Consider the following 24,326-nt stretch of genomic DNA (forward strand, 5'->3'; position numbering starts at 1 on the left):
GACAAAAATTTCCTGGGAAAACACTCTCCCCTTTAAAGAACTGAAGCACTGTCATCCTTGTGAAAATGTTGGGGCTGCGGCATTAATGGACATGGAAATGCCCTGTGGGGCAAGTGCTCAAATCCCTTTTAGCCATATTACATCAGACCCCTGTGCACTCCTCATTGTCAACAGATGCCCTGGTGTAATCAGCAGTGAAACATGTGTGCGTGTAAACCCATTGTACGGTGAACCGATCCAACTGATTGTTTAGTCTGAAATCCCCTACTCCAGCAAAAAAAAAAAAAAAGCCATTTCCCTCTTTTTACTTCAGTGCAATACTGCAACACTATGTTTTCCTAACTTTTCTAATGCACTTTTCTCTTTCTCATTCAAGCTGCTTTTGTCTACATCTCAGAGGCAGACAGAAAGAGAAGACAAAGAGAGAAATATCTCCCCCAAGCCTTCTCTTAATGGTGCAAAACAAGCTTTTTCCTCAGCTGCTGTCAGAATAATCTGGGTAATTTTTTCCCTATGTTCTCCAAACATTAGTTTGCACATTAAGCTGACCCAGTTAATGTGTCTTTCCTGCTCTCTAGGACCTAGTTCCTGTCCAAGTTAGGCCAGGCTATAGGCAGATCACGCTAAGGGCCTGCTCATGATTATGGACCAGAGGGACAGAGCTTCATGTGATGCAAAAAAAAAAGAAATGAGGGAGAACAGATGGATTGGAAAGGAGACTGTAGGACAAAGCGGCATTATGAGGAAGTGGGAAAACTATTTTACTCAATGCAGAACCTACAATGGTTTTCCTTCTCGTCATAAACTTTGAATATTAACCTCCTTAGTTGACGATGTTGTTCCCAAATGCACTCTATAAATAAAATTATTTGACATTGACCTTATTTTAAAACTCTGACAAGCTAAGAAGGCAGACAGACAAAAAAGAGAAGAGAGAGCGGAAGGGAGGAAAGAAAGAGGGAGCTGATCATTCCCTTTAATCACCTTTTGGATGAGGGCCAGGTAGTCTGCAGAGCTGAGGGTGAGGCAGAGAGGGGACAGAAGTGAGAGCAAAGGAGCAAGACGAATAAAAATAAAAAAGAGGATGGTGGATGTCAAAGGGGTCTTGATGAGAAGGATGAGCTGAAGAGCACAGACCCTTGACAGTGCAGCAGTGCTTAAGCTAGCCTGCTCAAATGCTCACGCAGTCAATGTGTGTGTGCAAGACAGAACGACTGGCGTTCCCGTAAATGCCTGCGAATGCTGAATCTAGCAAGAATCTGGCGTTAGAGCAGAGGCAAAGAGAAATCCATTTTAAAACTATGTGCATTAACTATAGTTTTCCCCATAGATTAAGCACTCCACATGAATAATTTAGCCTCTTTTATGCTAATGGGATCATGAAAGTATCCCCTCCGTACCATGTTTTCTCCCCCTCCACAACAATTCCTCTCAGCTTTCAGCAATTGCCCTGCCTCTTCCCAACAAGCCATCGGACAGACACACTGCCCTGTTCCCCCAGCAAACACAATATTCACAAAAGGCTCTCAAAAAAAGTTAGCATTATCATTTAAAGACCCACTCCAATGATAATTGTGTTTTTGTTGTTTTTAACAGGTCCTTTGGAATTTTTCTAATAGTGGAGGACATATAAATTTAAGTTTGTATTTTTGATTATTTCTTAATTCAAATCGTGGTGAATCAGGAGCAGACATAAAAATGAAGTGGAAAAAGTTTGTAGCTGTGACATAGAAGCTACAGTTGGTGGGCCAAAAGCTCCCTGCTCCGCTGCATTCTGATGCATCCACTTGTAGACAACTAGACCCGTCTTTGTTTTCTGACATATGGCTAAAACTACACAGCTGGATAGCTCCCATATTGTTCGCCATTTTTGTTGAATCTATATTGTTAGGTTGGGGTTGTGAGGGGCTGGAAATGACAGAGAGAGAGTGTAAACAGATTGATGAAAGGAAGTAGACGGTAGGTAAGGGTGGGCTTACTCCTAGTCAACGGTCATGCCCACAACTCAGGCAAATTTCTAATGAACTACTGCAGAAACTATGTCCTCAAACAATACAATGTATTTCATTTTGGCTAAATATGCCATAATCATAATTAAAAGACCACTGGGAATGCTTTTACAACAGATCAAAGGAGGTCAGAGTGGGACTTTAAGCAAATATATCTTTAGTTTGTTTATGTTTTGGTGTGCCACTTCCATCTGCTTACAAAAAAAATTGGGGATTTATAAGTAAATTGCACATTCTGTACTTGATTTAATGTGAAATATGCTGCTATTTAGCCACTTGTGTGTCTGTTAAGGCAGATAATTCCCCACACAATTTCTGCAGTCCTTTGTTTTTGTGAAATTGAACCTTTTCCATATATTTTTCATTGGTCTCTCAAAGGTCTGCCATCTTCACCCTTTTAAACAGCCGTGCAGACATATTGTACACATTCACACCCTGTTCTTCAGCATTGTTTTGTGGGGAGGTGGGGCCTCTGTGTGAAAATTATCAGAGCTCCAACAGCTGGGAGTGTGAGCCATGAAACAGCAGGGCTTGGGTCTGCTTTATTGTTTATCTGTTGTTTATGGGTTGGTGTTCAGCTTTAATTACTACACTAAATTAAACTCTAACAGGCACTTAGAGGGAGACTGCTAACGCATGCGCACTACATACACACAATAAATAGAAATATACATTTTACACAGGGTGGACAGTTTTCAACAAGTTGATGTTCTTGTTGTGTTCTTTTTAACTGTTCCTTTCATTTCGGAGACATTTTAAATTCATAGTATGCCAGTTAAATTCAAGTTTAAAGTTAAAAGTCTTGAAAAATGCAGGACAAGACCAACTTCTTTATGCTGGGACACAAGGAGTCATGTCCCCACCAGGAATGACCCTTCTCTACTGAGCTTAACCACAAAGACCTCGCTGAGTGGGGCCCCTACCCAGAGCTGAGGGGGAGCTCACCACACTCCCCACATATGCGCACACACACGCACACAAATGTGCCACAATACCAACGAGTGTACGGCATACTCTCTGGGAGCCAAACGTTCAAGCTTTCCCTCTGTTCCCTCCCTTCCTCTCCAGCACTGCCTCTTCCAGCCTCTCTGGGGAGCGTGTCTATCTACAGAGCATGGGGATTGTTCAATTGCTGAGAAAATGTACAAAATGCTCCCTCCTCTCTTCTACTGAGCCCTTTCCATCTACAGTAGAACCGGCAAATTGCAAGGAAAGCTCCTTTGCTGGGCACTCAAGATGTCATCATGGATTTAGTCGTCATGCATAGCTAATAATTACAAGTGTCGACTGAGCTAAGGCACAAAATTAGGTATATTTATATAAAGCAAGATAAAAACAGTTAAAGTTCATGTTTTTTTAGTACATAATTGAATGGATTTGGCTATGGAGTGGTTAATGTATAACTGACACCTGGGTGTCTTCTTCAGGCGTGCACATTTCTCATGTTTAACTCCCTACAGCCGATGTAGCCTGCATAATTGACTGTAGCAAGCTTGCTGAATTGGTCTCTTGCACACACTTGGGATGATGTTCAATAATGAGACACAGGTAAGCTTTTTATAGAAAATGTGAGTGGTGGATCAACATCCATCTGCCACCGGGGGGGAAAAAAACTTTTCAAGAAAGCTGTTTGCTTTAAGAAATGCCTCCATTTTTGGAAGGTAGTGGACTGCAGGGGTAAACTCAGCTCTGTGATGCGTGTCGGTTCCAAACAAATGTTTTAAAGGCCACACATAAAAACACCTTTTAAGATGAAAGATGGAAGAAAATTTTAGTTTTTTTCTTCTTGCCATCTGCAAGCAAAAAGCTCTGTAGGTCTCAGACACTTTTTACTTTTTCCCTCTCCTTCTTCACTCTCACCCATCCATTCTGTCTTTCTCAATTGATACACATTGTCACCCCTTTTAACAGGGGCCAAGCTGTTAAAGACCCCATTACTGAAGTGAAGCACACATTTCATATTTTCTCTGTGGACTTGAGAGTGCGGACCACAAATTTTATGTTGAAACGTATTGAGATAGGAGGCGAGTTCATGAACGGAGTGGAGTGGAGTGGAGTGGAGCAGGGAAAGGGGAGGGGGAGGCGGGGAGGTTGGAGCGGGAAGGCTCAGTCAGAATGGTAGGGCCAGAGTCGGGAGTCAGCGAGCGCTTCAAGCGTTAACGTAATTGCAAGAATGTGAAAAATGAGGCGGCGGGGCTCCCGAGCGAAGCGAAAGGTCAGAGAATGCCTCACACAAAACAACTGGCTGGAGGACGGCCTCATTAGACCATTAAATCAGTTGCCCTTGGTGTCTGTCTTTTTTTGCTCCTTCTGTTCTTGCCTACTTTTTAACTTTTAAGCTCTGTATTAAAACTACTCTTCCTTCACACTTTTAACATCTTCAATTTTAGGCTCCTCACTTTTTCCCTGTATGAAACATTATGAGCAGTTAAGACGTTGCATTTCGTGTGATTTAGACTCGACCTATGTCGGTCCAGAGCATGGTGCCGTACCGTAACTGTGTTTGGCCTGTATTGATCCGCTGTTACTGGATACGGTGGGGAAAGGAGTCGATAAGTGCTCTGTGGATTACAGGTCACTTGTACTTATGTGTGTAAGATAATCAATAGGCAGTGCATTCACCCTCCACCCCCATCCCCCTCGCTCTCCCTTTTGGCTTCTCTTCATGTTCTATCCTTTTTACTCTTGCAAAAAGAAGAGAGCAAAATATCTTCTTTTGCAGGAGAGATATCTTTGCTCTCCTAATTCATGTGTTTTATTTGCTGGATTTCAAATTTAGCTCAGTATGTTTTTTATTATTGCTTGAATATGCACATTTCAAGAAAAATGGGGACATAAACATAAAGACCCACTCCAATGAAAATGTTGTTTTTGTTTTTTTAACATGCTCTTGTTGCATTGTTGTCATGTGATAGAAAATATATAAAGAAAGTTATGCTCAAAATTGCATTTCTGAGTATTTCTTTATAAATCAGGAGCAGATAAAAAATTGCCATTTGAGAAAGATTGTAGCTGTGACGTTGAAAATGGGCCACAAGCTCGCTGCTCCACTACATTCTGTTGCATCCACTTACAGATGACTCGATCCATGTACGTTGTTGTTTTCCTCATCTGAGCTGGTATCTGGATTAAAACTGTACGGCTGGATTGCTCCAATATTGCTCGCCATTTTTTTTACACAGGTAATGATAGATTGGAATTGTAAGGGGCTGTAAACTCGTGGGAGAGAATATAAACAAATGGGTGATTGGAACTAGTGGCAGCCTTACTACAAGCCAATAGTCACATCTCAATTTCTGATGAACTGCTGCCGTTCTACAGAAACCTGTCCTAAAAAAACGCCACAGGTTTTTGTTTTTTGGATTTTGACTAAAAACAGGGAACGCTGTTACAATAAATGTTTGGAGTTAGACTTTAAGTTCCTATTGTGATAAGCTTTTCTTCTTTTACACTTTTATCAAAATGTAGAGTAAATTATCGCAAACTTCTTGTTTTCAGATAGCCTGAGTACAAACTGTTATCTAACTACTTCTGCCAAGGCCAACCACAGAGATCATCTTGTGGTAAGTAATGACCCCAAGCTGCAACCGCTGCGTCTGACTTAGCAGTAAAGCTAACAAGATAAAGTCAGCAAGATGGAACCAACATTTGACACTGGAAGATGTTTGCATGCCCACAAATGTTCAGACAAAGTAAAGAAAACTCTGGATACTTTCTAAAAGGTAACAAAATAATGCATGCAAAAATTAAACCTGTTTTGCGTCTACTGCTAACCAGGAAATTATATTTTAGGTGGACTTTTTACAGCATGTTAATACTGCGGTTAAATCTGAACGACCCTGATAGTGAATGCTTCTTACAGTACACCTGTCAAAACTGATATATACTGTGACAATAATACTAGACATCTGGCTGCAGCTTAAATGCACCGTCTGTAATGAATTCATATATGTTGGATTTGAGATACATTATTGCTGTTTGACAGGTCGAGGTCATGAAAACACAACGCTCACTGTGACATAATTCTGGGCTGTTGTGTGAGCAAAGTTATTATAGCTTAAAAATCAAGTGAGAACTGGCAGAAATTTGCGATTAATCACCAGCTTTTGCTCAGCCCTCTAAATAGAAACATTTTGGAAAGCCTTTTACAAGCATGCTGTATCACAGTGTTCTTTTTTAGGTGTGACTGTGTTTACATGGACGCCTGTCAAAAATTTAGATAATCCAAAGTGCGAAAGGAAGATCTGTGACATGTAAAAAAAGAAACTCTTTCAACATAGATTTGCCATTAGACAGGGTCAAAGTGAGGGGCTGTCATCTTTTCTCCATGCTTTGAGATTGATATGCATTTATCGTGTTTTTATGTGTTCATTCTTGGATGCTTTTGGACACTTTTGCCCATTTCCACAGCAGCTCACCTTGTTCACTGCTGTTGTCACCACTCTGTGAAGCGTGTCCCCCACTGGAAGGCCCTGGTGTGCCGGCTGAGTGTGTGGAAGTGGCGTCATCGTGGTCTCTCCAGGAAGCTGGGTTCTGAGGTTTGTGAAAAGAGAGAGCGTTGGATCCATCCATCCATCCATGCGTGCATCCAGCCGCAGTCCCAATCCGAGCCACAAATCAGGATTACAGAGAGAAAAAAAAGGGAGGAGTAGAAAGAAAGTCCATATGAGTATGCTGGAAACATGCAAGTGACAACCATAATGGCATTGTGAGGTTTCTCAGCTTGTTTATATTCTCCTGGCATGCAGGCTGAAGAGCTCCTCTGCTTCAGACAATCAAAGAAGGTCTGATAATCATACATGAATAGAAAGAAAGTATTGCTCTAATGCAGTTGGCTATAAGTCAAAGCACTTTAATCAGAAGGTTTCATTAATGCAGTAGAGCAAAACGCAGCACTGTTAATGTGGCAGCTGATTTTGAGAACTGCGAGTGGAGCACTTGTGAGTAATCGTCTAAACACATATGGCACAGCCCAGTGGAGTTCATTCATACCAGAACCAATTGAGACTTCCGTGTCAACTTGGAAATATAGAGGTAAAAAGTCCAAACACACCACAGCTGCCATTAATCATTACCGCTGTCAGAAATTAAAATAAGATATGACAGTGATTCTCCTACTAATCTGCCAAAAATGTGTGCACTCCCACACTGACATGCACACGCACAGGGGCTTGCAGAGACGCACACGTTAATGAAATATTAGAACTAAGAGTGCATGCACTCATTTTATGTATACAAATGCTTTCTGACAAAGAAATAACTTTTTCTTTTGGCTAACTTCTGAAATAAATCCATAAACAAAAGCATTGCTTTAAAGTAGCTTTCTTTCCTCCTGCTTTTTTTCTTCCTCTTCCCCTTCTTCCCAGTCATGCCCTGACAGAACATACGCAGTAACAGGATTTTCTACTGTACAGGAAAGGCTTTATCAGTGCCACATGAAGTCAGGCTAGAGGTGGAATTTCCTCTGCCATTGAGGCAAAAGAAGGACAGACTGATCACGTCATTTACTACACTTAAGCTCACAGGCTAAATCGAAGGCACACAGGACTGATCCAGCCGCACAGATCACGCAGCCCAACAAGCTTTCTCCTATTTTTAAGTGTCACCTGAGAATGATGACAAAATGTTGGCAAACGTCAGCCCAACGTTGTCTGCAGCCGGGAAGAAGTGTTCCCTTGAGCAGAACCCAAGTCAAACAAACACAAGTCTGTACCAAGGCTTCCCAAAACCTCAACCCACTTCTCAGTTCCCACTGTGTGTATTTTCTTCCTCAAACACACATAAACACACATATATGCAAAAGTCAAGTGAAAATGTACACGCCAAAAAGCATTCCAAGACACGGATCATTTTTACCATTTTGTCCAACTTCAATTCAGTCAAAGACGAACGTTCCTGCCTGCCTGCCTTGGTACTCCAGTCAGAGTGAGTTGTACTGGAGAAAGACACAGGATAGATCCTGGGGAGTAATGGAAGTTCTCAGGAAATAAAGGCTACAATACAAGCTGCTGCCAAGCTCCCTTGGGTCCACAGTCCTGATGTGCTCCTGCTTGTTCTGCTGTGGAGGCGAGGCTGCTGCCGTGCCTGTGAGCGAGGCCCTTTTATCTGCTAAGTTTTTTAAAGGAAGGCCGGCTGTTTTCTCAAACAGCTTAGAGCTGAAAACAGCAGACAGAAACACACAGGACCCTTCAGACCCTCTGCACCACTCCAGGCCCTCTCAGCGTCAGCTGTTCACCGGATGGCAATCAGATAAAGAGCTTGGAGAATTACTCAAAAGAGGGGTAAGAAGACATGCCGAACAATAGCCTGTGCGTGGGTTTCAGCCCTCCAGAGTGAGCCGAAAGAAAAGTGTCCTTGCACTCAAAGGCACAGTTGATTGCAATGTGTTCACTCCCTGGGCCACTGATCAACACGTGGGAACTAGGTCTGTTGTTACAGTAATTTTCTGTTATTCTCAACACAGCACAGGCTGAGTAAAAACCACTAATGTTGGAAAAGCCCATCAATCCCCTTGTCTTTGTCATACGCAACATGGAGGAGAGGAAGAAAGGGAGATAAAAATCCCAAACTCCCAGAGTGCATTATGCATTCAAGCAGAGCTAGACTGTGTACTCTCAGACCGAGCTGTTGTTGTTCCAGGAGAAGAAAATCACCGGGTTCGACGTGCCCACAATGAGACACTGAGTGCCGGCAAGGCAAAAGACAGATCATTCTTCAGGAATGATGCTTGCTGCTCTCACTCAGGCTTGCTCCCTTTTTCTGTCTCACCAGCTGCAGCAGAGGCATGGTTTTAATGCAACAGCAGAATCGATGGGACTTAATTTAGCTATCATTGCAGAGTAATGTGTCATTTTTAATGGCCCTGGCACTAAATTAAATTCAAAGACACCTCAGCTAATGGTGTGAATGGGAATGATATTTTGCTGTGATTTGCTATCCTGCGGATTTAATGTGCCTGTACGTCTGTATATAGAGATTTGTTAGCTTGGCTGTTAAAGAGCCAAAAGACTACCGCAGTACTTTATTCAATATGATAATAAGAAGAGTATTACAGGTAATGCTGTGATCTGAGCGCACGTTTTTCTTTATAAAACTTGTAAGTCGATGTTCATTCATGACCTCGCCTATGAAACAAGGCAGCAAAATATCAAAACAACACTGTTAACTTTCCACAGTACACAAAAGCGACAAAAGCAACAGCCGTTCCTCCCCATGAATAATTTAGAGGGCCTCTGTGAGCTGCAGCGGGTGCATCATCAAAAACCCCGCAACACAAACACACGCAAGCATTTTGTCACAACCCCTGTGGGTCTGATAAAGTTCAAACAAGTAGCAAAAAAACAAATCGTGTCACCCAAACAGTCTTCTTACACCTACACATGGAATCCTAAAAGAGAAATAGGGGGGAATAAAGGCCCTATAGCCCATGTGACTATTCCCTGAAGCTGAGCATAATTAGGAGTCAAACATGGTTCACTCCATGCTCTTCACTAATTGTCTTAAAGAGCAGTGTTACCAGAAGGAGGAGGCGCAGAAGGCTTGCAAGCAAATAGACATACGTGCCGATGGCAACATGCACAAACGTACACCAGAAGACCAGATAGAGAGGAAAATACAAAAGAAGTATGGTCTCCAAGGGCAGTCTTTTCTATTTGCTGGGGTTAGCAAGTGGTGGCTGATAATACACGCTGTAATTAATATAAAAGCAGGAAACAATATGGGAAGGAGAGCAGGTAGTGCAACCAGGCCACAGGAGAGCAGGAGAATACTGCTGTCTCTTTTACTCCTGTCCCCTGTTTCTCATTTACAAACACCTGCCTGGCACAATCTCACCTCCTTCACTGCACTCTGCCTACATCCCTAGGAATTTCAAATAAAATTGATTTAGCAGCATCATTGAATTTCCCTCAAATTCCCTTGAAACCTGCAGGGAAGCGAAGAAATCTGTCTGCGTTTGCAGCCGCGAAAGCTTAGGCTAAGAATGACTAACCCTGTGTGTGTGTGTGTGCGTGCGTGTGTGTCCATGTGTGTGTGTGTGTGTGTCTATGTGTGTAAGGAGCAGCCACAGAGATCCCGTGCTGAACATGCACCGAATCGCTGACGCGCCAAAAGAACACACACAGGACCTTAAATCATAAGGCAAGCTGACAATTCAAGACATATCTTGCTGCATGGCACAAAGAGAGCAAGAAGGGAAAAGGCTCTGTGCACGTTTTTGTGGGCTTGAGCTCATAATTATACACAGTTGCTCTGGAGAAGTGTAGGTGCACTTTTATTGAGCACCTGAGTGTTTACAACACCGTCAATTACCCAGAGTATAAACACTCCTTCATTTAGCTGCTAATATTTCACCGCATCATGTTTAACAGACAAGAAGGATAAATTGATTGCAGTTGAGTCTGAAAACTTTCTCCAAGGCAGGAATTAACTTTCTTTTTGTTGACGGGTCATGTAATGCGTGCAAACACGGCAAACGAAGAAGGTGTCAAAGTATACTGAAAGTAATGACTCGTGGTTTTGGCAAACCTTGGTCAGAATGACACTGAAATATGAAATGACATGTAAATGTCAGTGTAAGTATGATGGAAAAATAGGGATAGTTTTTGCACTCATTTCCTCTTTGTAACAAATTACTCTAAAATAATGTTTGTAAAGAATTTATGAATGAAGAATTATTATCTGCAGCCATAAGTAAAGTAGAGTTAGGGACGTGCAACAAGTGAGCGTGGCCTTTCATGAGCCTCAGCGGTGATGATTGGTTACGTCTGCCAAAAGGGCTTCGCCTCTGAATGCTAATCAAAACGGAAATGTAAGAGCAGACATCCAAACACTGCAAAACGATCATGTGGAACAGAGAGAGCGGCCCAAGTCAACAATGCAGTGTTTTCATGAGGTCCAAACGCAGTCGCTCCCTTGAGAGAACAAAGCGAGCCGAGTTAGAACACCTGAAAAACTGAGAAACTCCACGGTTCAGTAGGCCAGCTCGGCCTGAGGGCTCGCTGACCACAAACAGAGGGCTGCGCTACACACAGTGACGTATAGAGACAGGACAGAACATTACAGAAGACCCATCTCCACTCTTACATGCTAGATCACCTCTCAAGATTAACTTATTTTGACTAAATGTGCAATGCCACTGCATTTGACTGTACACATGGTGCACCACTTGCAACCTGCAACACAGATTCAAATACAAACAGAAAAGAGCTTGTTTCCTTTTTCCAGTCATGCAGCTTTAAGAAAACCTACACCACAAGGATGGGAACTAGGAACTCCCAGAGGAGATCTATCAAAAACAAATCACTGGAGCCTGCAAATCCTGCAAAATTTCTAATCTGGAACTCAATGTAGATATAGAAGAAATGAAAATGCATCTGCTAATATTCAAGACTTACTGAAAGAGTGGCACAATGAAGCAAGGAGACACAAAGGCTAATTCTTTAAAACAGATAATACCCAGACACTGTTAATTGTATTTGTCTCCCTAATTGGATGTAGCGCAGAGGAGACAGAAATTTTATTCATTAATTAAAAGACAAGAGAGCAAACGGTTGACAAGCACGCACGCCCGCCATTTAGGAAACTACACAGCTCTGTGTATTTTCCCCATCACTCTTTGTGTGTAATCCCACGTACTTTTTCCCTCCATTTAAATAGGATGAAGCTGATGTGAGGAGGGGCAATAAGATAGGAAGCCATGGGTGGGCTACATGGTTGAGATAGTCACCGCCAGCGAATGAGGGAAATCAACAGTGTCAGCAAGGCCTCATCCTGCTCTCACTATACCATAATCCAATCATCACCAAGACAGTGCTGCATTCAAGTGTAAATAAAACTGTGCTTATTATTCTCCACCGTCAGGTACAAGGAGGGGAGAGGAGGGAAAAGGGAAAGGATGTGGAAAAAATAAAAAAGGAAGGGGTGCATACATAAAAACGAGCTCAACGGCTGCCTCCTCCTCTTCAGTGAAAAGCCTCATCATCTCCAGAAAAACCAACTTTCTCCAAATGAGATGTAGCCCGGGGCTACGTATTAAAAATGCATATCAAAGCAAAGAAAAATGGACGTGAGAGATTCTAACTAAATAAATTAGCATATCTAACTATGAGGCTGCCTTCCTTTTCTCAATAAGACAAGGACAGAAATAAACAGATAAAAAAGAAATCCAGAGAATAGATGCAAAAAATGTTAACAATAATCCAGCCGGAACTATTTAAGTTCTAATTAGTGCTGATTTGCTTAGTGTACACAATTAACCTGAACAGTTTGGTTTCCAAAAAAATAAATCCTGCTTAACTGTCAGCTTCATGCAGGCTCTCTCACACACTGTGCTGTGTTTTCTTTATTTTTCAAACATTATTATTGCTCTACAGTGTTCACGTTCTCATAGAAAATGCAGCCCTTATTTAAAAAAAATCCCCCCTAACAGAAACCATCAACAGAAAAACTATCTTCTGCTTTAGGAGAAATTCAGTTCAGCAGTAATAAAAAGTTCAGCAGGGCCACAAAAGTAAAATAAATCCCTCAGACCTTAAATGCCTAATGAGGTGGTCACTCCAAACGACTCCAAGATAAATAACCTGTCATGCAGACTGCTATTGTTTATGGCTGCTCCTCATTTGCTTTATTAGCATATTTAATTTTTTAATTATTAGACTATTTCTTACAAATGGAACGGTGGCAAAAGCTGGTTGGAGCATTGGAGGCTCCATCGGAAATTGGCTTGAGTATCACACCATCTGCCAGGAAGCTAAACAGGCCAGTTTATCTAATCTCCGCAATATAAACAACAGCATGCCTCATTTCTACACTTGTGTTGCAGGATCACAATTGTTGCCGTTTTGGACTGTTTCTGACACCAACACGGTGGAATCCTCACCCACTTCTCCCGGTGCTGCGCGCAACTCTGGCCCCGTTCAGGCGTCGGGCTCTCAGGGAATCCACTGATTTTAGGCCTTTAGCCAGACTTAACAGATGCAGTGCAGAGACTTTGCATAACACTTAAATCTGATTTAATTCCTAATAGGCTTGGCCTTGTGTTGCACTATTAACTAGCCACTTTGTTGCAGTGGCCTCTCAATTTTCCTCCTTCTGATACATTTTGTCACAAGCATGCAAGATGCAGCCATAGAAATCCAGCTGAATACATGCTGTCTGCTCTGTGCACACAACAGAAGGAGACCCTGCTTATTGCGCCAAAAATGCGCGATTTAAACTGAAGAATCGATCTTCAATTTAAAGCTACTGTACTTCAGGTGCATATAATTGAATTCAGCGTTATGGAGCCTGCGGCCATAAAACGGGGGAGCAAAGGAGAAAGCAACTGCACGGGCAAACCACACGGCAATCAATACGAAACAATTAGACACATTAACATCAACAGCAATGGAAGGTCTCCAGACGAACCGTCATATTCCTTGTGAACTTGACATTGATGGTAAGCCTTTAGCTCTGAGATCTCTTTCAGCAGGCTACCACTTTCTCCACCTCTGCTGCAAAAATCCACAGCTTTACGCACAGGCCACATCCAGCTCCCACAGCCCCTACATAAAAAAGCCCTTTTCTTTTTAAATATTGGCCTAAAGCTAAAGCTTATACCGCTGATACCCTGCTTTAACGTAAAACCTGCGTACAGATAATTGCCTCACTTTTTTTTCTCTTCGAGCGTGCAATGCTGCGTAATTTGGACCGATTCACATATACGAACTGGCGCGCCGTCTGTTACGCGCGCGCACACTCCCCCTCAAACCTCCAGCATACAGGCGAGCACGCACGCATTATGCACACATGACTGCTCCAAATCAAAGGGCTAAAACAATAACGTGCTCCATTGTATCACATATAGCTTTTGACCTTAGAACATCGATCGGCAGATCTTCCTTGCAGAAGAGTGCACGCTCTGTTTACAGACGGCACAGCGGGATCACGCTGCGCCGAGGCGCAGAGCTGCCCCAAAAGTTGGCTTTGGAATGAATATCAAAAAAGTGGATTATTGAGAAAGAATGCCCAGTTTCATGCAGAACTAAAGACCTAAGTGCCCACTTGTGCCCTGCCGTCAGCAAAGGAATTAGACGCAAGCAAAACAGGCGCATCACAATTTTTAAACATTATGCAGCTGTGTGTTACTCACGTGATCTGCGAGATTAGTCGATGATCCTGAAAGTTCTTCATGGTCTGACTTTGAGCTGCCATCTCGTTCATCAATGACTAGATCTATTGGCATTTTTCCTTTCAAACAGCTGATGTACCGGTGGCAAAAATTGTCGCAAAGCTCGTGCACCTGAGAAGAATAAAAATTCTGTTGATACAAAGTAAAGACGAGAAAAAGCTAAAAGGAGAAAACTGTTTAGGATGCAGGAAACACTTGTGGCGGTCTAAGAACAAGTCCCAGTTATGCAGCGTTATCGCCGGCAGGACACAATAGGGAAACTGGTGCTGTGCTATTATTCTCCTGAGACCAGAGCAACAAGTTGAACGACAAAAATAAACAACGTGCCATGATCTGGAGGGATAATGAGCAACTGCAACTAAATCTAAGGATCAATATCAATGTTCAACGCACGCAAAGACGCGCCGCAACTCTAAATAAATACAATTCTACCATAATATTTCCGCCATTTTACTTTATTTTATTTAGTTAGCTGTAGTGTCATTTTAAAAATAATGATAATAATTATTCAATTGAAATTTACCTTTTCTAGTTCCAAGAGGTGAAACCTTAATACTTGTATGGCTTGTATCATCTGAAAGAAAGAGAAGAAAAGACGCAAAATTAATGTGACAAAGCGGGAGGATGTTTTGCAATAATTACATGATTGCGGTTATGAATTTACAGACAGGAAGATCACAAGGCGAAATACAGAATTAAATCCCATATTTCTGGAAGTGAAGTCACTAGGAACTTCAGTGGACTGCGTAAAGCTGTGGACACGTTCAACATATGTGCGCAAAGACGCGATTTAGGAATCGGAGAAATGCCTTACCAAATTGTCCAACTCTGGATTTGATGAAAATAAAGGTTTTTCTGCTCGAACCTAAAATGATACACCAAATGTCAAAGTTAGTTTGTCATGTCAATAATGCAGCCTTTTTGACTTTTAGAATAAAATATTATATTTGGAGAAATATACAAGAAAATAAACAAGACATATATGTTTGACTGCTATAAGAAGAGAGAAGAAAAGTGACACATGCTTAACAACATTTATTTTCTCCATTTTGCAGAATTAACCTGTTTGGCAAAGACTGCAATGTCTTCATTGAATGAGTCTGAGGAGCAGACGTCGCCGCCTGCTACGCCCGGCTCCCTCGGAGTACACGTCGCCAACTCGCACTTCTCAAAAACCAGTGCGAGCAGTGGGAATAAAGGGTGACTGCAAGAGGAGAAACACAGCTTGAGTTCAAGCAGCACACCGACTCCACAAAGCCCACTGTAAAAGATGTCACCCTGCACGAGCGCCCGCTTCCCGCGTCTTAAACTCTCTACTTCTCTCCAAAAATGTAATCAGACGGCGCGACCACAGAATTTTATTTTCACAATTCTCAATTTTTGGGATATTTGCTTTGCTTAATTTTTTTTATTTCTATTTTTTGGCACTTTTCCTTAACGGTCGTGCTACAAGTCGTGCGTAAAAATCACAATTAAAACACCTGGTTGCCATATTTAAAAACAATTTAACTGTTTTGAATTTTTATACTAAGAAAATATAAAAATATTTAGATAAAAATTATTTTTCTGTGTTTTTTTTCGAATAGTCGCCTATTTTAGACTGACATTTTTTGTAGTGCAAACGAGAGGAAAAAACCGACCAAGTCTACAAACTCATGCAAAACAGCAAACTGGCACCGCCGAAAGACATCGCGGGAATGTGTAAAATTATACTTTCAGTGAAAATACACCAAACGCTCACAATGAACTGTTAAACTGCTAATTTACGAGTAGTCTTTACTATAGAAAGGCCCATAGCTTTGACTCACTCCAATGACATTGAGAAAACGTTTTTTTTTTTTTTTTATTCTCTTAATTTCTCAAAATATCACATTTTATTTTTAATAATTCCAGAAAAAAATCGGCATTAAATAGAAACTCCAGAGAACCAACTTTTGTGCCTTTTTTCTATAATATTGAATAAATGATTGCGGGAATATTTCCCATAAATATAAACAGTTAGGGAGAGAAAAGCGGGATTAACTCCACGCAGATTATATCTGTGGATTATAGCACTTTCTGTGTGCGTATTAGTGCGCGACAGCTGTAATCATATCTTGACTTTTCACTCATCCAGAAGAGCAGGCGGTCTCTTTCTGTGCTTGAAAATAGTCTTATAAAAAGTGGACTTGAGTCGGAACGTAATCCTTCTACGTGTGTGAGTGTGTATCTCCAAATTCCCTTCACAAATATAACAGAAGAACAGGAGTTATTGGAAGTGTTTTTAGTTTTTGCCTTTTTATTATTTTTTTCAGGGTTAAATTCAGTTTTTAAAAAGCGTGCGTTGCCTTTTTATGCGAGTTAAACGTGTTTGCTGTAATTCCGTGCAGTCCCTGACTTTAGGACAGTGAGCTCCCATATTATTTTACAAGCTCAAGGCTCATACTCTTACTTACTGCAGGCTTCACGATGCCTTATACAATGAGTGTAAAATTACACATCAACAAAACTCCCCTAACCAACAATAGAGCTTCAAATTGCGGTCAATCCTGCACCAAAACACCAGTTAAGCGCAACGGCGGAAGAGAAACTAAACTTTACGCAAAAGCCTCAAACTTTAAGGAAACTCTTAGGAAGAGTAGAGTCCGAGCAAAAAGCTTACCCATAAATTTGATCTTTATCCCTCTTTAAAACGTCGTTGACAGCAGAGCCCATGCTGGTGGGCATAACGTTCGGGTGAGGAGCGTGGGCTCCGTAGTGCTGGCTGGCGTGCAGCGGCGGTCCGTGGTTCAGGTGGTGGACCTGGGGAAGCGGTCGGGGAGCGTGCGGGTCCCCGTACATCGACGTCGGGACTCCATCCATCCCACCGTAGTGAGCCAGCTCATCGTACTGGGAATAAAATTAGAGGGAAAAGTGAGCGCACTTCTCTAAAAGTACAAAAAAAATGCCGGACACTTCATTGTCAACACGCGGAACGGAGAAACTAAAAGAGCCTGAAAGAGTTTTTTTACGCAGCACGGGACGGGAGAGTGTGGTGGAAAAGCTCAGCTTTAGAGATTGTCTTTACCAGAAACATTCTAACTTTGCTGCTCCGCTCTGCTCGCAGAGGTTGGAGGGTGAAAAGAGCGAATTAGTTTGGAGTCTCCCCGGGAAGCTGCTCCACGACTGTGGTGGAGGCTGGTGGTAAAAACCGAAGCCTGTCACTCCGCTTGAAGAGTGAGAGCGCAGCAAAAACGTCAAAATACAAGTGACTCCGAGAGTGAATACTTTGTGAATTTGCCAGCAGCACCCGACAGGAGAAGAAGCGACACCATGGCCTCCCTATTGTGGTTTGAACAGGTAAGTGTTGGAGATTTAAAACCTACCCTTTGCGCCATCAGGCTGCGCTCCAATAAACTCCCGAATATGTCCGTATATTTAATATCCCAGTCCCAGTTAGAGAGTGATTTAGAGGCAAGATTCCTTCTCAACCAACTTTGCGAATTCTCCTATTCGCCTCTGCGGCTCAGTTGGTTTCGTAGCATCGAAGAGTTTTGCAAATTTTCTTGTTTTACTCTCTTTCCTCGGAAAAAAAAGAAAAGAAAAAAATGCGCCAACGTGAAGGTTACAATCGGCCCATCAACAACCTGCATGTAACTAAACTGTCGTGTCTCATGGCTTTTTGCCACTCCAGCTGTCAATCAAAGCCAGAGGTTGTCAAGGTAATGAATGAATGACGGTCGGTGATGATGTTCAAGAGAAGGACGAATCTTTTTAGTCCGATTTCATCCCGCAAGTCCGCGTCTCCTTTAATGCCTCCAGATCGCTATCTTGTTTTATTATCGCCGTAAAAAAAAGTAGAAGAAAGCAGTAGAAATGAGAAGATGGCGATTCGGATCTCTCCTTTCTTCCCCCCGTAGGTATTTCGTCTATCTGGCGAGACTGAGATGAGTGAGTGTCAGCGAGTGTTGGCAGGTTGGCTGCTAGCTTGCTTATAGAAACAGAGTCAGTTCGCAGCGCTGAGCGGTGGGCGAATGAAGTGACGGATCCCGGAAGTAGTGGTGGCCATAGCCAGTCCTACAGCAGCTCCAGAGAAGAGAGAGGATAGACCAAATCTTGTGATATGCAGAGTATGTGCGAGGCGCAGGGACGGCTTCAACTCCACACTGGGGGTAAAAAAGCTACAGCAACACAACTCCCACACAATTTCTGCCTCCACGGGAAGAGTCCTGAAGAGAAAGAAGAAAAGGTTAGAGTTGAAAGTGCATTCTTAGGCTGCGAATGTTTATTCAAAACCAACAATAAAATGCTCAGATCGATGAATAATGAAATAGAATATTAATACAAAATAAAATTTAGCTAGAGCGCAACACGCACGACAAGAATCCAGCTTTTACGCACCAAAACGTATAACGATTACCAAACAAAATGAACAGATATCTTTCATTTTGATTTTTGTCCAAAAATAAGTTCTCTATAGTCTAAAGAAAGTACTATGGCACATCTGTGTTTAATAGACAGCTATGACGCTTACTTTTTTAAATCTGTTTTGTGTTTATCAGCCAACGTGCATACTTAATATCACAGTAATACCTCCTAATCTCGCTGCTAATTATGACTCTGGTCTGTTTAGCAAATTAAACGGCACTCAGCACCCCTCTAAGCCCCAAATGAACTTTTCCAAGAGGAAAAAAAGCTTTTGTGGGGAAAGTCATTTTGCATGTATCTTTCGTCCAATCCGCGTCTTGATCGAAACCCGTGCCTTACCTCAGAGCAGTCAATTATCAAAGCTCCCCAAGATCATCAATCATGTGAGAAGATTGAAGTTTAGAGGAGGAGCAAAGCTTCGGCCATCGATTGCAATGAAGTTCTTTTTGGAGCCCGAGCACTTTTACGCACGAAACAGAACCAGGTCATCTACCCCCCTTTAATATTTAGCTCTTTCGGTGATAATATGCCATCATGGCTGTATTGATAGGCTCTTACATAAAGGCTCCATTTGTGGCTCCGTGACATTTTTTATGGTGGAAATTAATTATTCACAGGTTAGGATTAAGGCAGACACACGCACAGGGAGATGGGCTGTGGCTACTGTTGGAAGGTCAATAAACTCTTCCAACAATCTAAATACTAAGCAGCGTTCAGGGTCGATTACAAAACTGTTTTTTTTTCTTTTTAAAGGGAAATGAGTTAATAAATGAAAACTTGACAACAGTTATGTTTGTTGGCATGAAGGGGAGGGTGGGAAGTGCAGGACTGAAGCGTTTGACAAACGGCTGTGTGGACATTTCAACGCGCAATACCCCGGGAAGGAGCAGCAGAGCTGTGCGAGAGGGAAAAGGCATTCAGCGTCTCCCAAGTCTCTCTTGCGCTCTGTAAACACAGCAAACCCGGCAGACTCTGCTTCAGAAGAATTATATTTTCATAAGCTAAATACTGTCGTTCTCTTTGATTTGTGCGCTTGGGCTTGACTTTTTCTGCCCTCCTCTTTTGGACAACAAGGGTAAGTAACAAAAATCTTACTGCATACGTCGCTTTGCTGTGCGTTCTTTCACGGCGCAATAAAATGAAACGCTTTCAAGATGGATTATTAGACCAAAAATATCATATTTTTTATGATTTACGCTTAAGACGCATTCTTTATCAGTCAAAGGAAGGAGTGCATAGCTGATTTCTTTCCAAGTTTAATGTAAATAAAACAATTTGGGAGAATTTTGAAGTTTATGCAGTTCTAGATATTTAGATTATATCGGTATGTTGCGGCTTTATTGCTGAAGTATGCGATTTGCCCCGAAGGAGAGTGATGGAAACACCCGGAGTGTGAAAATAGAAGAAACTAATTATGCGTGCCCGATGTGGAGCTCCACAGAAACGCATCCATGCCTTGAAAAACTTCCGGCAATGACGAAAACCGTGTCAAAATTTAAAGCTATCTCCTTTGTCGACTATTTATGTGCGTAATTAACGGAATCTATAAACACACGAGCCAATTAGTGACAATATTTAGGTTGCGAAATAGGTTAAAGTTTCCAAACAACGTTTTTTTGTGTGTAAATTATTTCATATAGGCTCGGGAGTTTTTTTCTTTATTTTAAATATATTCTAATTACATCAGTCGTTAATTGAAATGATCTTTTCCTCATAAACAGAACGTGTGCCAACTCAAACTCTCCCGCTTCTGACCTGACTGCGTTTTACAAGGCAGATCATTTCCAGTAGCACACCTCTCATAGACAATTAGACTTTTCAAGTAGTTTTATATTACTTCACGACGCGGCTCTTTTCAGGTGCGCACATACAACTCTAGCGCAGATGAAAAAAATCAGTAGATGGCATTAACAGGCGGTAAAATTTCATCTGGTGGTGTCAAATTGAGGTCAGTTTAGGGTTAAAGCGCTCGGTGTCCGTGTGGGACACGGCCAGCTGCGTTTGGATTCATTAGGTGAGGTTTGGGTGGAGTGGGGTGGGGGGCTGAAGAGGATCCATGTCAATGAAAACACTGCTGGGACAGTCACCAAGCTAAGGATCCGCAGCATGCCACATCCTAAAGGTAAACCGGGACCGCCTGCATGCAAGCAAGCTCCAACTTCCACTCCTCTGTTTATTCTTTGCAGGACTTCCAGTCCCACTGCCCCCCTCTCCTACCCTGCAGGGCTAGGTTGTTCGCGCACAAGCCTGTTGCTAAATATGGAGAGAAATGCAATGTTGATTTAATTCCTTCAAAAAAGATCAGTGATATGAAACGAGCTTCAAATCCTCTTAGTGGTCTTAAACACCCCGGGAGAAACAATTGACGCTCAACAGCAGGAACAAACAAAATCACCCTAATCTTGTTTGTAACTTTGTTCTTCTCTGGCCCTCTTCAGTATGTGAGATTATGTAAATGAGCAAAGCTGATGCAGAGAGGCTGAGATAAGGTTGGATCCTAGATAGGACAGACGTGCAGAGGCAACCTGGCTGCCAGTTTAGCTTTCTGCTCCTAAATGAGAAAATAATTATCAATTCATTTAACAGAAAGTTTTTTTATTGTTTTTTTTTTTACTAAGGGTTCAAAATGTTCTGGTTTTACGCGTGAGATAAATAATAAAACCACTTGCATATTTTATTTTAAATAATATTTCATACTACTTTACTTTTTAAAAATAGTGTCAGACAACTAATCTATTTTCCTCACAAACATGACATCAGTTCGTTGAATTTGAACTTCTTCTGACCCCCGGATTCAAACGTGACTATAAGGTTCCAGAAAGTGGACTGAACAACTCAAATACTTGTAAAAGTTTCGCGACTAACTGTAAATTCTTCAGCTCCAAAGCCTCATTTTCCCCTCCACCGATTCTCAGAGTTTAGTGTCAGAGGGTTAGTAAAAGGAGGGGGGAGACAGGCACAGAGTGGAAGAGGGGAGGCCAGCACAGCGTGGAACAGCAGCTCTGAGGGAGCAATCTGTGGCCCTCTAGTGACACCTTGCGGTTCAAAGCGGTACAAACGTGCCAGGCAGTGCGGCGCATGTAAGACGAGGCCTCCAACACACGGCATAAAACGACACTAACAAGACATAAAATAGCCACATAAAGCACACGGTTAATTAAAAACTAGCCGCAATTTTCTAAAAAAAAAAAAATTCGATGAAAATTATGTACCTTTTACACAGCAGATTAAATTCTAACCGTGCACAGTGACTGTAACTGCCACATGTAACTAAATAATACCTTTCATTGCTTAATATTCTTTTCTGGTTTTAGCGAAATTTCTGATGTGGCTAAAAATCTTCTTTCGTGACTAAATGTAAATTAATTTCTGTATTAGATAAATAATGTTTCTTAAACGTAAAAGTTTTACTCCGATAGATCTCTTTAAAAACCTTTGATAAGTCTGTGCGAAAGTCTCTAAATCAATATAAAAACGCTAATAAAATTAAAAAATCCATAAAAACAGTTTCTGCTGTTAATAGAACCCAACTGAAATTGACATTAAATGAGGCATATGACGTAAACGATGCGCTTTTACGTATGGAAAAATCTAAATACAGTATGGAAAAAAGATACAAACTTAAACCCGATCTACATCATTTTTATAGTCAGTAATAATAATGATAATAATAATAATTAATTAATAATAATAACAATATGAACGATACATTTTTTATATTTTACTTTTTTTAATTTCCTGTTTTATTTGTCTACGTTATCTTCACAAGTAATGTTTAAAAAAGGGAGGGTGGGGAAATAAAAAATACTCAACAAAGTGTTTTCCTTCCTAACTGAAAGCTGCTGTGCTGCTGCTCATTCTGCGCGCACTCTTTGCTGTGTGACACGCTTTGCGCAGGTCACCGCCGAGATTAGAGCCCGTCGTTAACGCCCGCTCGGCTACACCAAATGCTGATTTAATGAGCTTGCATTGGCTGTTTGTCCCAGAATACCTGGTGTGCATGTGTTAGTAACGCCACCGACTGTAATCCCCCTGTTTCCTCCTAACATGCGGCTTTAGGGGCAGCCTAAGGCCGCGTGCAGATATGACTGTGTTTTCTTTACCCCCCCCCCCTCCCTTTATTATTATTGTTATTTGAGTTCAATTAAACAACCCAAAGCTCACAAGGCCCGTATCCTGCCACATTACCACGTGTAATTGAGAGAACTTTAAGTGGAGGCCGGGAAACGGAGGAGTTAATAGCGGTGACCCTCTTGCTGCGCCTCTGTCGCTCATCATTTATCAGGCTTAAGAGGCTTAAACTGGCAGCACAGACCCACCTTTTATTACATATCAAACCCTCTCTTCCCTTATCTACATTATAGGAAATACATGCATCGCTGGCTGTTATGCGGATTTGGAAATAGAAACATGTCCAATAAAGTCACCCTCCTTGGCTGATCAGAGGAAATATGTCTTTAGGCGCTTCAGAAACATCCCGGCGGTTTAAGCCCTTATTAAATTGTCTTAATTCCTCCTTCCACTTTGAATCGAATTCAAATCTGTGGCCTCTGTTGTTTGTCCAGAGAGGAGAATAGAAACTGACAAATCTTTAGTGATTTCCAAATGAGAACGAAGCGTAAAAAAAAAGAAAGAAAGAAAAAGAAAAACGCACGGAGGGGGATGGAAAAAAGCCGCGCGCAATCGTGCGCGTTTGTCCTTATAATCCGTGCGGCGTTAAAACTTCCGTGTCAGGAGACATTCATTCTGACAGCAGAAATGCGTGAAGGCAAACTTTTCTGTATATTTATATTTGATCTGCTCAAATTAAAGCTGCTTTATTAAAATGTAATTAAAGGTGAGGAAAAGAGACAAAACTTCAAGGCGAAAAGAAGAGATATATTTAGCTGGTCTCCTGTCGTCAGTCTCCGGTATTTATAGTAAGCTTTAATGACTTAGGCTGCACATCCCTTAGAGACAGTCGATGTCTGAAACAACTCCGTCTTAGAACCCAAAGTTTGTTTTTGTGGATTTTGAGAAGTGAAAAACATATACATCAACGTTTTAGCACTAAAATTTCATCTTGAATATTTGAGCATGGAGAGGCATGTTTTTTTTTTTTTTTCGCAGGCAGAATCTTTTAGTGCACCATCAGATCCGTGCCTGGGTTGTCTGCAGGATTCCTGCAAGGAGACGCAGCCTGAGCGCAGCTGCATTCACGTGGAGGGCTGCATTTTGAAATTCTAGTCACACAAGGGAGTAAACACTGCTCTCCCATTCAATAAACGTCATTGATAAGAGCCCACATTCAGTCTTTTTCAAATACTTTATTCAAGGAAGAACTTTATTTTATGTGTAAAAGAATAAAATTGTTTACTGCTCAAAGAATTATGCAACTGAAGAATCATGTTAAATGTAAATATTTGTGTTATGTGCCTTTACTGTAAATGCATTAAAATGTGTCTTTAACTGTTTTTGAGTTCTTCTGGTTCTTTTCCTCATGGAAGCAGTTTTCTCTTTGTCACCCAAAGGTAATAAAATGAGCCAAACTCGGGCACAAAAGCTTTTATTTGGATCAAGTGTATCTCCCGACATTCATTTCTAGAACTGTTGCTGCCTGACCTCATGTTTACTCTCTTCTCAGCATAAAACAGGCCATTGAAAACAACAACAAAAAAAAAAGCTATCATAAACATCCTCAAAAACATAAGCTTAAAAAAACAGGGCATCTATTATTTGTGACTCCACCTTGTTTGCAACTCTTTCAGAAAACAATGCAGGTA

The 24,326-nt window shown here is 41.6% G+C and overlaps 1 protein-coding gene across 23 annotated transcripts in view; it reads right to left on the reverse strand.

Moving 5' to 3' along the window:
* Positions 1–20,546, reverse strand: part of meis2a (Meis homeobox 2a) — a 76,874-nt gene extending 56,328 nt beyond the window's left edge. For 8 of the 23 annotated variants that reach the window (XM_078940431.1, XM_011490236.3, XM_078940425.1 and 5 more), the window contains exons 1-8: positions 18,671–18,894; positions 17,523–18,365; positions 16,820–17,046; positions 15,241–15,382; positions 14,993–15,043; positions 14,702–14,752; positions 14,140–14,289; positions 6,428–6,542 (exon numbers count right to left, since the gene is read on the reverse strand). In XM_078940431.1, coding sequence (XP_078796557.1) covers positions 6,428–6,542; positions 14,140–14,289; positions 14,702–14,752; positions 14,993–15,043; positions 15,241–15,382; positions 16,820–17,046; positions 17,523–17,534 — 748 coding nt within the window. In that variant the 5' untranslated portion in view covers positions 17,535–18,365; positions 18,671–18,894. The other 15 variants (XM_078940438.1, XM_078940433.1, XM_078940436.1 and 12 more) reach the window with 4 other exon arrangements.
* Positions 20,547–24,326: the final 3,780 nt, after the last annotated feature.

This window comes from Oryzias latipes, chromosome 22, assembly GCF_053564925.1.
Source record: "Oryzias latipes strain Hd-rR chromosome 22, Olatipes_Hd-rR_3.1".
In the NCBI taxonomy this organism is placed as follows: Eukaryota; Metazoa; Chordata; class Actinopteri; order Beloniformes; family Adrianichthyidae; genus Oryzias; species Oryzias latipes.